At 43.9% G+C, this 13606-nt stretch overlaps 1 protein-coding gene across 1 annotated transcript in view; it reads left to right on the forward strand.

Moving 5' to 3' along the window:
* Window positions 1-4139: 4139 nt before the first annotated feature.
* LOC121001553 (ly6/PLAUR domain-containing protein 2-like) overlaps window positions 4140-13606 on the forward strand; it is a 28719-nt gene continuing 19252 nt past the window's right edge. Inside the window, exon 1 of the mRNA XM_040432684.1 lies at window positions 4140-4196. Within this exon, the coding sequence (XP_040288618.1) occupies window positions 4145-4196 (52 nt within the window). The 5' untranslated portion in view covers window positions 4140-4144. The remainder of the gene's footprint in view (window positions 4197-13606) is intronic.

Consider the following 13606-nt stretch of genomic DNA (forward strand, 5'->3'; position numbering starts at 1 on the left):
GAGGCCGATTCACTAATCGGGGGTACCCACAATACACTCTGAAACAAGCGTTCCATCACTCCATGAGTACAGTTCGCACCCAACTCTTGGTTCCAAAACCAAGGAGCATTGAAGACCCTACAGTCTTCATTGTATTAGGTTGCCCCTCCCCGCTGGTGATACATGACCCAGATGGAGATCGGTACCTACTGCTTCGGTTAATGAACATTCTGATGGATCCCGTCCAGCGGATACGTTCCGCATCAAGTGACAATATATGGGCCGCGATTTTCATTCCCCCTTCAACCGCGCTATGCGCTATATTTTCCAGGAAGGGTAAGAATCATGACGGCATCGGCTGGTCAGAGGGCGGAGCCATTGAGCCCGCCCCCGACTTCTGATTAGAGATGTTACCGACACACCCCTCCTGATAGGCGAGGCTTCGGCCATATGAACTCGGCGTTCTATCGGCCGCGTGCGGCCATTACAGCGCCAAAGCCATAGCACACTACAGTGCGGCTTGTTGTCTTGACATAAGCATAAAAAATAAGCTCCTGAAGATACGTGACAACCACAAGTCACGTGGAAACGCGTAGAGCTGCTGCTAATCACTAGGACACGGCTCTCTAGGCAGGGCTGCACTAGATGCAATATTCTACCCAATAGCCTTGGAGTGTGGATGTGATGAATGGATGGAGCCAAAATATACTGGCTATGAGTGACTGTATATAGCCAAAAGATACTGGCTGCGGATACATGGTTGTGACCTATATACTGGCCGCAGGCTATACAAATAGACTGGTCTGAACTCTGTACTATACAAGGGTACATTCTAGTCCACAGAGACTCCACTCTGGTATAGGCCGTGAGATCTACTGTATTTAGCATTATACCTATGAACTAGGTGGCACAACCACATCTGCATATATACCCACAGGGTCACTTGTAATATACACACGTGTGTCCATTCACACTGGTTACCGTGCCCTCAACTCTGACTCGCTTACTAGCAATCACTAGCCAGCAAGTCGGGTTTTCTAGCCCAGTCTCTTAACTGTACAGAGGAGCTATTTGCTACCCCTCTCTGTATAGGTTGGAGACTGGTTGCCTGATGGGCACAGACTGTGACATATAGGCCTTTTGCCCTCTTTTAAACAGACTTTTAATAAAGGTTTTGTTTTTTAATTTTAACGTTCATCAGGCTGTGATAGTATTAGTATTTAGGAACGTCTACCCACTTATCTCTTTACAGTGTGAACCAGATATGTGTCCCCCACAGTAGTTATCCCTGATATGTGCCCCTCACAGTAGTTATGCCCAAATATGTGCCCCTCACAGTAGTTATCCCTGATATGTGCCCCTCACAGAAGTTATCCCTGATATGTGCCCCTCACAGTAGTGATGCCCAGATAAGTGCCCCTTACAGTAATATACCTAATTATGTGCCCACTGACAGTAATATGCCCAGCTGTGTCCACTCTTAGTAATATGCCCATCTGTGCCCCCTGACAGTAATATGCCCAGTAAAGTGAAACCTCACAGTAATATGCCAAGTAATGTGCCCCCTTCACAGGCAGTTAAAAAAAAACTCCACATACTCACCTCATTCCCCAGCAACAGCAGGATGATACACGGAGCTCCTGACCGGCCCCGCTCCCAGTCCCACCCCAGCCCAGACCTGCAGTGTGGAGCGCAGACAGGGGAGGGATAATGGAGCAGAGAGCCGACCGCATTACAGGCAGCTGTCTCTGTTCCTATGGAAGCAGGGACAGCTGCCAGAGAGCGGGACATACCTCCCCCATACCAGGACTGCGGGACAGCCACTGAAATCTGGGACTGTCCCACCGGATCTGGGACTGTTGGGAGGTATGTTAGAGTGGCACTGTGGAGGTCACTGTTAAGGGTGCAGGGCACTGTGGAGGTCACTGTTAAGGGGGAGGGTCTCTGTGGAGGTCACTGTTAAGGGGGAGGGTCTCTGTGGAGGTCACTGTTAAGGGTGTGGTGCTGTGGAGGTCACTGTTAAGGGAGAAGGTCTCTGTGGAGGTCACTGTTAAGGGTGTGGTGCTGTGGAGGTCTTTGTTAAGGGGGAGGGTGCTGTGGAGGTCACTGTTAAAGGGGTTGTCCGGGATCAAATTTTTATATTTTTTTAAGTGTACTCCCTGTTAACAGGTGATTCTAGGTCCCCCCATATGTTTTAAGGTATTTTCGCCATTTCTACATGGCTCCGACGGTCCCCCACGCACTAACTTCCTGCCGCTCTGCACTGTGGGGCCCAGCACAGGGCGGCATCACGTGCTTTCAGATGACTCTCATCTCCGCTGTGACTCCGCCCCCTCATTGTTATTCCACCTCCTGCCGCACATCGCCACGTCCTCCATGCATCCGCCCCCCTTGAATCACATTCCGCCTCCTGCCGCACATTTTCCTCCCCCTTAGTAACGCCCCTAAACTCCTCCTGGCTCAGTCCTATGAAACGTGATTAGGTCCGAGTATTGCTTTTACCTTCAGCCTGCGCCCTATTTGCCAGCATTGGAGGCGTTTACTATGCTAATTTGCATAGTTCCCTTGCCTCCTTCATTGTGAACAATGCGCCCGGCCCGGTGACGTCACCGGACTCGAGGGGTGTGGCTTAGCGTGATCTGTTGCCGCCGAGGTACCGCCTTTTCCGAGCAGTCTGCATAATGCCTGCGGCTGATGATGACGTCACCGGGCTCCCTGCAAAGTGGAAGAAGCGGCTTCGCTCTGCAGAAGTGACCCGGTACGTCACTGAATGTGAGAAAAGACTCGCTTCCGGCGGAGACTTTGTGTAATGAATACGGGGCATCAGAAAAGTATGGGAAAGATAGGACCGTCATGTAGGAGATATTTATGTCCTTGTTAAACAATTAAACCAATGTCCCCAATCCCGGACAACCCCTTTAAGGGTGTGGTGCTGTGGAGGTCACTATTAAGGGGGAGGATGCTGTGGAGTCCCACCTGCACTGCCAGCTGCTCAATTGTATCTGCGTCTTGTTGACACAATGGAGTGCAGGGCCCCAGAAACCAGGTCAATTGACTTGGTGACTGGGGGCTCCACAGTAATGGTGCACTGCGGGGCCTGGAGTACTGGTTCCAAGAGCACAATTGTTAATCCAGCCCTGTGTAGAGGTGTCCGGACTGATTCCTGATGGCTGATGTCAGGGGAAAGAAGGATCAGCCGGCTGGATTTCAGCAGGCATAATCCATTGTACTTATGGGAGGAATGTCTGGCAGCAGCTTATTCCCCTCTCCTTGTTAAGAAAACATGCATGCTCAGCTGAGCATGCATGTGTGTAGGGATGTTTGGGAAGAACACTATAGGTTTTGGCCGAACAAGTCTTTGACCGACAGCTAAGTAAGGTGGAACCAAGCATAAGGTTGTCCAGACTCCTGGACTACATCATTTAAAGGTAGCTGTACGGTGGTTCTCATCATGGGTACAGGCACTTCTGCCATTCACAGTATATGGCTTCCTTGAGACAGAGCAGCAGAAATGCCTGATCATTTGGGATCGGTCTCTACTAAAACCCAACTCAGCTTCTCCACAACCAACCAGCATTCTCCACAGCCATAACCCCATGGATATTTGTGATGTCTAAATGGTGAAAGGGTTGATGATATGGTCCCTGGTGGTCTAGGAAAATGAATGGCCCCACAACAGTGAAAATTCACATGCTTCATGCTCAACTCCTAACACTGGCCCTAGCTGCAACAGAGTGGACCAAGGGTGGTCACACATCCCACCAGATCTGGTTCTTAGGTTTGGTTCTGGAGGACTACTCTAACCATGAGCCATGGATAAGTCTTCCAAAGGTTTGCAGTGGTCCATGGACATGACGTCTAGTGAACTGAACTAACAACACCTTGCTGACCGTTGATCCACATTGCAGGCACCTTTTGTCCCTAACCTTTTTTTTATGGACTCATCAATCACGGTGATGTCCTCTCCGGTGACTCCATTGACGTTGGCTTCGGCTTGTATTTTTCCAAGCATTGAGCTGAACCCGTTCACAGTAGCTGAGAACTTGTTGTTCCTGATATAGGATGACCTGGTAGCTGTGGATTGTGTAATTATAATGTATATTTTACTGTAGGTATATAAGCTGCCCCAGGCGTGGGATCTCCAGGAGCTGATAAGATAATCAGGATGAAACTGTGCTTAGGACTTGTAGTCGCTGCCGCCGTGTGCGTGCAGATGGGTAAGAAGGACATATATACAGCAATTATCTCATTAGCTGACATGTAGCGAGATTTATGAAGAAATATCGGTCTTATGTATGTACAATGCCTGCTGTTTTTCCTATTTTGTTGCATGACAGCCTGGAATCCCTTCTATCCCTGGCAAATTTCTGTTGTTTTTATTTTTATTTTTTTTTATTTTTATTCCAGGCATTCCGTACTGTTTTTATTTTTCCTTTCACATAATTGTATGAGGGCTCGTTTTTTGTTATTTCTAATGGCAGTATCTTATATTGCATACGATGTAGTTGGAAGCTGGAAAAAGATTCCAATTGGAAAGGAATTGTTAAAAAACAAAACAAAGCAATTCCATCATAGTTTTATAGACTTTGTTTTATGGAGTTCTCTATGTGGAAAAACTGCCCTGTTTTCTTCTGTTTTAATATTGGAAAAAAAACTTTTGAAAAGAAGTATTATTTTTCCTGTATTGCCACATTCTGACCCCCATAACTTTTTTCATATTTATGTCTGAGTGTTTATTTTTTGCAAGGCGATTTTTTTTTTTTTATTATTGATACAATTTTGGGGTGTGTATCACTTTTTATTAAATTTTTTTGGGGCAAATGGGCCATTTAGATTTTTTTTCCCATTACAGCATTCACCCTAAATACAGATGTAGCAGAGTTAGCACTCAAGCTCTCAACTCAAATTCTTAACTCATCGCATAATCTTGAGACAAAAGCCATTGAAAAGCAATTGAAGGTGTTTGCTTAACGTTTGCTTAGTTTCTTTCGTTAACACGTCTCATAAATCGTTAACTCTACTAAATCCGTACATTTATGTTTTAATAGCTGAGGTGTTTTGGGATGATGAGATGCCTATGATGTTTTTTTGAATAGCTTATTTGTATTTTAATTATGGAGAAAGCGTGGTTATAGCAATGAAAAAATTATTTTTTGCACATTTGGATTTGTTATTCCATGTATTGTGGTTTGCCCACACCTGATTATCGTGTGATGTTGTTTCTATGCATGTGATTTATGGAAGTGTATTTATATGGGAGAGTCACAGATAGCATTTTATATCATGAGTAAGGATCGTTAACTTAAGACCCGAAACACGTCGATTTTGCATCTGTCTTGTTTTGTATGGATTTTAATAAGGGATCAAATAAAGGATATCGTTTTATCAGAAGCTGGATCCTTCTACTCTTTACACAGGGGTGGTTATAACAAGCAATTATAGATTGTTTTTCCATTACATTGCAATGAATTGCAGATTCGCTATGTTGTCATGGAGCCCTGACATCTGCATGGTTCCATAGGAACTACAACTGCAATAACATGGGTTTCTCCATAGAGACCCAGGCTATCTCATTGAGTGGCTCCCCCGATCATCGTTCGGGGGAGATGTTCATTCCCCAGGAGCACTTCTGGGGAAAGCTGCCTCAGATGCCATGGTCACAACTAACCATGGCATCTGAGGGATTAAATGTCTACGATCAGCATTATCGCCAATTTCAGACATTAGTCCCCGGTATCTGCTGTTTAATAGAGCAGAAACCCAGTGGCCATGGCACCTGATGCGCTTGTGAGCAGGCAGCATTTCTAAAGACCAGATTTCCACCATAAATGTATGGCTGAGGTCCATAATGGATGTTGGTTGGTTTAGACCATCCTGAATCCAGAGGAAAAAAAGCAGTCTGGTTTGAGACCTGCACTTATACAAGCAGATAAACAACACGAGTTTGTGAGCGTTCGCGTGTTTGAGTTCAAGTGTGTGTTTGTATTAAGTGTGTGACTTTAGATTACGTGAGGGAGTATCCGTGAGAGCTAAATTATTTGTATGCATTGCTGAGTGGCTGTGCCTCACTTTATTGTACTGTACACCAAGTAAGAGCAATGTAGTCTAGTTTATACACTGTGACTTGCTTTTGCTGCCAGATTTATTGCATAGCAGCTGAGAGTATACTCTTTTTTCTCTTCCTTCTCCAGGGTGTTGCACTGGTGAGTAATTAGGGTGTGGCTATCTAATTAGGAGAAGTTAAATAGCCAGTCTAGAGGGCAGCTCAGTCCTTTGAATCCAGAGGAAAAAAAAGCAGTTTGGTTTGAGACCTGCACTTATACAAGCAGGGAAACAACGCGAGTTTGTGAGCGTTCGCGTGTTTTATTTCCAGTGTGTGTTTGTATTAAGTGTGTGACTTTAGATTACATGACTTGAGATTCAGGGACTTTGAGAGGGGACTACAGTAAGTTACGGTAGATTCTTATCACTGCACTATATTGTATTTTTTTCTCTTTTCTTCCCCATTTAGTATGTGTTCCATTTAGGGATGAGCAAATTGACTTTGGATGAAACATCCGAAGTCGATTCGCATAAAACCTCAGTCCAATACTGTATGAAGCGAGTGCTCCATACAGTATTAGAATGTATTGGCTCAGATAAGCCAAAGTGATACCTTGGAACGAAACCCGAGTTTGGAAAATGTTTTTTTACAGTAAAAATTAATCTATGAAGTTATTATGCGGTCACTCGAGACTTCGCGAAGTAATAACTTCGGCTCATCTGTGCAATAGATTCTAATACTGTACGGAGCGATTCTCTCATCCCTAGTTCCATTATTGACAGCGCAGTCCAGTGCACATCCTGTCTAATGTCTGCAGTCCTGGAACAGCCGTTTGCATATCTTTGTTCAAAATGTGAGCAAATTGTCCGTTTGGAATCGCACATCGAGTATCTAACCGGGCGAGTTTCAACACTGAGAGGCATTGACAATTTGGAACAGAGTTTGCTGCTCACTGAGCAAGTGCTCTATGGGGTAGATGTGGGGGAGGGTGGTAGCGAGGAGGCTCAGGTAAGTGAGGTAGGTAGCTGGATAACAGTTAGAAAGCGGGGTAGAGGGAAGAGTGCCAGGGAGGCTAGCCCTGATCTGACACAAGGTTGGCAGATGAGGGGGATGTCAGTCCGGGGACGGCACTGCTGTAGCCAGACCCTTCTTCTGTCAGTCAGGGGAATGTCAGCTCCAGTAAGCAGGGGACCAGGAGAGCAGGGCAGGGCAGACAAGTGCTGGTAGTGGGAGACTCAATTATTAGGGGTACAGATAAGACGATCTGTCATAAAGACCGTGATCGTCGAACGGTGTGTTGTCTTCCTGGCGCTTGAGTTCGAAATATTGCGCAGCCGGTTGACAGATTACTGGGAGGGGCTGGAGAAGATCCAGTGGTCATGGTCCATATCAGAACCAATGACAAAGTTAGAGGTAGGTGGAGCGTCCTTCAAAATGATTCTAGGGATTTAGGTCACAAGCTTAGGGCAAGGACCTCAAAGGTAGTGTTTTCCGAAATACTGCCTGTACCACGAGCCACAAAAGAAAGGCAGCGGGAGATTTGGGAGATTAACAAGGGGCTCAAGAACTGGTGTAGGAAGGAGGGGTTTGGGTTCCTGGAGAATTGGGCCTCTGTTGGCTACAGGCTCTATCATAGGGACGGGCTGCACCTCAATGGGGAAGGGGCAGCTGTGCTGGGGGAGAAGATGGCTAGAAGGTTGGAGGAGTGTTTAAACTAGGGACTGGGGGAGGGTAATTACGTTATAAGAGGGGACGATAGTGCAGATAGAGACCGGGGGCAAGGTAGTGGGACTGGGGGAGGAATGGCAGGAGGGACTAGAACAGTTTAGAAGGAAAGGCGTAGGGTAAAAAATATACATAAATCTCTTAATTGTATGTATACTAATGCCAGAAGCCTGACTAATAAAACTGGGAAACTGGAATTAGTGATGTGTGAGGAGGACTATGACATAGTGGGAATAACTGAGACATGGCTGGATGATAGCTATGATGGTGGGAATAACTGAGACATGGCTGGATGATAGCTATAACAGTGGGAATAACTGAGACATGGCTGGATGATAGCTATGACTGGGCGGTTAATGTACAGGGTTACAAAACCGGAGAGGGGGGGGGGGGGGTCTGCCTTTATGTAAAGTCCTATCTAAAGCCCACAGTCTGAGAAGATATAAGTGATGGACATGAACATGTGGAGTCACTGTGGGTAGAGATACATGGAGCCAAAAACAATAATAAATTACTAATAGGTGTTTATTATAAACCACCTAATATACCAGAGTCCACAGAAAATCTGCTACTAAACGAGATAGACGAGGCGGAAAATCATAATGAGGTGGTTATTATGGGGGACTTCAACTGCCCAGATATAGACTGGGAAACTGAGACCTGTACATCTCATAAAGGAAACAGGTTCTTGGCAATAACCAAAGACAATTACCTTTCCCAACTGGTTCAGAACCCGACTAGAGGGACGGCCATACTGAACTAAGTATTAACCAATAGACCTGACAGAACAACAGATGTGCAGGTCGGGGGACACCTGGGAAATAATAACCATAAAGTAGTAACCTTCCAGTTGTCATTCAAAAGAGTGTTTCTTCAGGGAGGAACAAAAATACTAAACTTCAAAAAAGCTAAATTTAGCCAAGAGAGGCCACAGGCCTAACTAACTGGGACAAAGTCCTCAAAAATAAAAATACTGCCACAAAATGGGATATTTTTAAAAACATCCTAAAATCTAATTGCCAGAGGTACATACCTTATAGGAATAAAGGGTTAAGGAACAAGAAAAAAACAATGTGGATAAATAGAACTGTAAAGAAAGCAATAAATGACAAAAAGAAAGCATTTAAATCACTAAAACAGGAGGGTAGTGAGGAAGCACTGAAAAACTATAAGGTAAAAAAATAGAATATGTAAAAAACAAATAAAAGCCGCCAAACTAGAGAACGAGAGATTAATTGCCAAAGAGAGCAAAACTAACCCTAAAATGTTCTTCAATTATATAAATGGTAAAAAGTATAAATCTGAAGATGTCGGCTCTATACAGAGTGATGAAGGGGGAGTTGCAGAGAGCAGTGAGGAGAAAGCAAAGCTATTAAATATATTTTTTCTCCACTGTATTCAGGAAAATAAACTGTCAAATTAAATGCAGAATGTAAAAGTAAATTCCCTATTAAAAGTGCCCTGTCTGACCCAGAAAGAAGTACAGCGGTATCTTAAAAAGATTAAAATAGACAAATCGCCAGGACCAGATGGCATACACCCCTGTATCCTAAGAGAATTAAGTAATTTCATAGCCATACCCTTATTTCTGATATTTACAGACTCTATACTAACAGGGAGTGTTCCACAGGATTGGCGCAGAGCAATTGTGCCAATATTCAAAATGGGTCCAAAAACACAGCCCGGAAACTATAGGCCGGTAAGTTTAACGTCTGTCGTGGGTAAACAGTTTGAAGGTTTTCTAAGAGGTGCGATCTTGGAGTGCCTCAATGAAAATAAGCAAATATCCTTCAGGGTCTCTGTGCTGACGTTTCGTGTATGAGCCAATCCCAGCCTGAGGGAGTGTCCCGGCTCTGTACCTAAAACGTCAGAGCCTGTGTACTCGCCCCCCTCTCTCTCTCTGTATCTGGCTGCCAGCCGGCTCCTGTGAGGGATCGCGCATACACGATCCCTACCAGTGCAGGCAGCCGTGTGAAATCCACAGAGTCCTGTCAGATGCAGCTGATCGGACCCCAAAGCCACCCCCCACAACCAGATACCTTAAAGTAAAGCTATGTCCATATTATAACATATATATATACAGATATCTTTCTATATACACTCACCTAAAGAGTTATTAGGAACACCATACTAATACAGTGTTGGACCCCCTTTTGCCTTCAGAACTGCCTTAATTCTACGTGGCATTGATTCCACAAGGTGCTGATAGCATTCTTTAGAAATGTTGGCCCATATTGATAGGATAGCATCTTGCAGTTGATGGAGATTTGAGGGATGCACATCCAGGGCACAAAGCTCCCGTTCCACCACATCCCAAAGATGCTCTGTTGGGTTGAGATCTGGTGACTGTGGGGGCCATTTTAGTACAGTGAACTCATTGTCATGTTCAAGAAACCAATTTGAAATGATTGGAGCTTTGTGATATGGTGCATTATCCTGCTGGAAGTAGCCATCAGAGGATGGGTACATGGTGGTCATGAAGGGTTGGACATGGTCAGAAACAATGCTCAGGAAGCCCATGGCATTTAAACGATGCCCAATTGGCACTAAGGGGCCTAAAGTGTGGCCAGAAAACATCCCCCACACCATTACACCACCACAACCAGCCTGCACAGTGGTAACAAGGCATGATGGATACATGTTCTCATTCTGTTTACGCCAAATTCGGACTCTACCATTTGAATGTCTCAACAGAAATCGAGACTCATCAGACCAGGCAACATTTTTCCAGTATTTTGGTGAACTCGTGCAAATTGTAGCCTCTTTTTCCTATTTGTAGTGGAGATGAGTGGTACCCGGTGGGGTCTTCTGCTGTTGTAGCCCATCCGCCTCAAGGTTGTGCGTGTTTTGGCTTCACAAATGCTTTGCTGCATACCTCGGTTGTAACGAGTGGTTATTTCAGTCAACGTTGCTCTTCTATCAGCTTGAATCAGTCGGCCCATTCTCCTCTGACCTCTTGCATCCACAAGGCATTTGTGCCCACAGGACTGCCGCATACTGGATGTTTTTCCCTTTTGACACCATTCTTTGTAAACCCTAGAAATGGTTGTGCGTGAAAATCCCAGTAACTGAGCAGATTGTGAAAATACTCAGACCGGCGCGTCTGGCACCAACAACCATGCCATGCTCAAAATTGCTTAAATCACCTTTCTTTGCCATTCTGACATTCAGTTTGGAGTTCAGGAGATTGTCTTGACCAGGAGCCCACCCCTAAATGCATTGAAGCAACTGCCATGTGATCGGTTGACTAGATAATTGCATCAATGAGAAATAGAACAGGTGTTCCTAATAATTCTTTAGGTGAGTGTATATACCGTATGTATACAGAGATATATATTTACTGTTCTCTCTCTCTCTCTCTATATATATATATATATATATATATATATAAGTTGCAAGAATCCACGGCACTCCTTAAAAGTGAAAAATGTGCTATTTATTCACACATGTCATACAGCAACTTTTCAGTTCTCTCTCAGAACCTTTCTCAAACCACTTGGCTTGAGAAAGGTTCTGAGAGAGAACCGAAACGTTGCTGTATGACATGTGTGAATAAATAGCACATTTTTCACTTTTAAGGAGTGCCGTGGATTTTTTGCAACTTGTCTACCACCCAGAATCGAGGGGTTACCGCTGGCACCCACTTTACAGTTGGCAAAGGAGTGCTGACCTACTTTGGATGTGTGTATGTGTATATATATATATATATATATATAGGAACGAAGAAAGGACAGCACTCCAAGTAAAAATATATACTGGTCTTTATTCACCCATGCAGATGGCAACGTTTCAGCTCCAAACAAGAGCCTTTTTCAAGCAATGAACACAGTGTATGCTGGGGTATATATAGTCCAACCCCCATTACATCATGATACAATCAATCAACAATAAAATATACAATTTAAAGTGCAAAAGTGCATATACAATCTCCATATGTAAATACAATTGTGTAATACCCATAAGTAAAAGATGATATAATAATACATCAGAAATATAATATATGGTGTACATATTATGACCTACAACGAGGTAATTAGTGATAAGAGACAGGTGAACACAATAGTGCAAGTAATAAAAATGATGATGCCGCAAAGAAAGAAAGAAAGTGTTGACATACCCAGCGCCGTCCACCGCATCAAACATGTCACATATCAATCGAACCGGCGTTCGGAAACAGATAGTGCGCAGACGCCAACCGCGTCCAGTCACGGCATGACGTCACCAACAATAGTTGCGGAGACACGCGCACGAACATGCCCACTACTGCCAAGAAGCTCGGTCGGCCATATTGTAAAAGGTCATTGTGTCCCACCACTGTGTATGCGCATGTCCATGCACATAAGGACAGGACAGCGCAACACGGGAATACAAGCCGTGCTATACAACAAGTATATAAAGAGGGGGCAAGGAAGGGCACTGTATCACAAAGGACACAGGTCCCACCATCCATGGGCGAACAGTGGAGACCGCAACACGAGTGTCACGATCCTCACCCAGATCACCCACAGATCCCCCCAAAACAAACATGTTTCAATATACCGCAGTGTGGACTGACACAAAATGTGAATCAAGGCGATGAAAAACTAGCCGAACCAAAATAACAAGTCACAATGAGGGCACTCATATAGACAAGTGAGGACATGTGGATACAGTGTATGTGCACCGGGTACGTCACACAACTTGATTCCGCAGCATCATTCAAATCTGTGAATGTAAAAAATCTGTGAATATAAAAAAGAAAGAAAAGAATTAGAAACATGGCTTAGTAGTGTTCAAATTACACTATGTAGCATAAGAGAAAAGGCGCATATCACATACAGTATATAACAAAAGAGGGCAAGCAACTCATTTAAACATAAATCCCCGGATTGTAATCCACATTAAGCCCATTTGGTCTCAAACTGTTGAGAGTGTAGATCCAGAGAAGCTCTCTCTTTTTAAGAATCCGTACCCTGTTCCCCCCACGTCTGGGCATGGGTACATGATCGATTGCCCAACATTTCAGATCTTTTTCAGAATGTTTAAATTCTGTGAAATGTTTGGCAACAGGGAGGTCCCTTCTCTTTTTACGTATGGACAAACGGTGATTGTTGAGCCGCGTCTTAAGATCGGTTGAAGTTTCACCCACATATAATAACTTACATGGACAGATCAAAACATAAACCACGTAACAGGAATTACATGTAAGGTGAAAACGAATAGGGTGTAGAACTCCATATATGGACTATATATACCCCAGCATACACTGTGTTCATTGCTTGAAAAAGGCTCTTGTTTGGAGCTGAAACGTTGCCATCTGCATGGGTGATTAAAGACCAGTATATATTTTTACTTGGAGTGCTGTCCTTTCTTCGTTCCTGTACATCTGGGGTAAGCAGCAATATCCCTGGACATAGCACCCACATTGTTTGTTTCCAGTGCCGCCGCTACTTTCCCTTTTTTTTATATATATATATATATATATATATATATATATATATATCCTGTGTGTGTATATATATATATATATATATATATATAAATATACACACACACACTATATACTCCTGTCCTATATACTGCTGGATATATCTATATACACTATATACTGCCGTCCTGTATACTGCTGGATATCCAGCAGTATACAGGACAGGAGTATATAATGTGTATATATATCCAGCAGTATACAGGACAGGAGTGTATAGTGTGTATATATATCCAGCAGTATACAGGACGGGAGTATATAGTGTATATTTATCCAGCAGTATACAGGACAGGAGTATATAGTGTGTATATATATATATATATATATATATATCCAGCAGTATACAGGACAGGAGTATATAGTATGTATATATATTCAGCAGTATACAGGACAGG

The sequence above is a fragment of the Bufo bufo genome, chromosome 5, assembly GCF_905171765.1.
Source record: "Bufo bufo chromosome 5, aBufBuf1.1, whole genome shotgun sequence".
Taxonomy (NCBI): domain Eukaryota; kingdom Metazoa; phylum Chordata; class Amphibia; order Anura; family Bufonidae; genus Bufo; species Bufo bufo.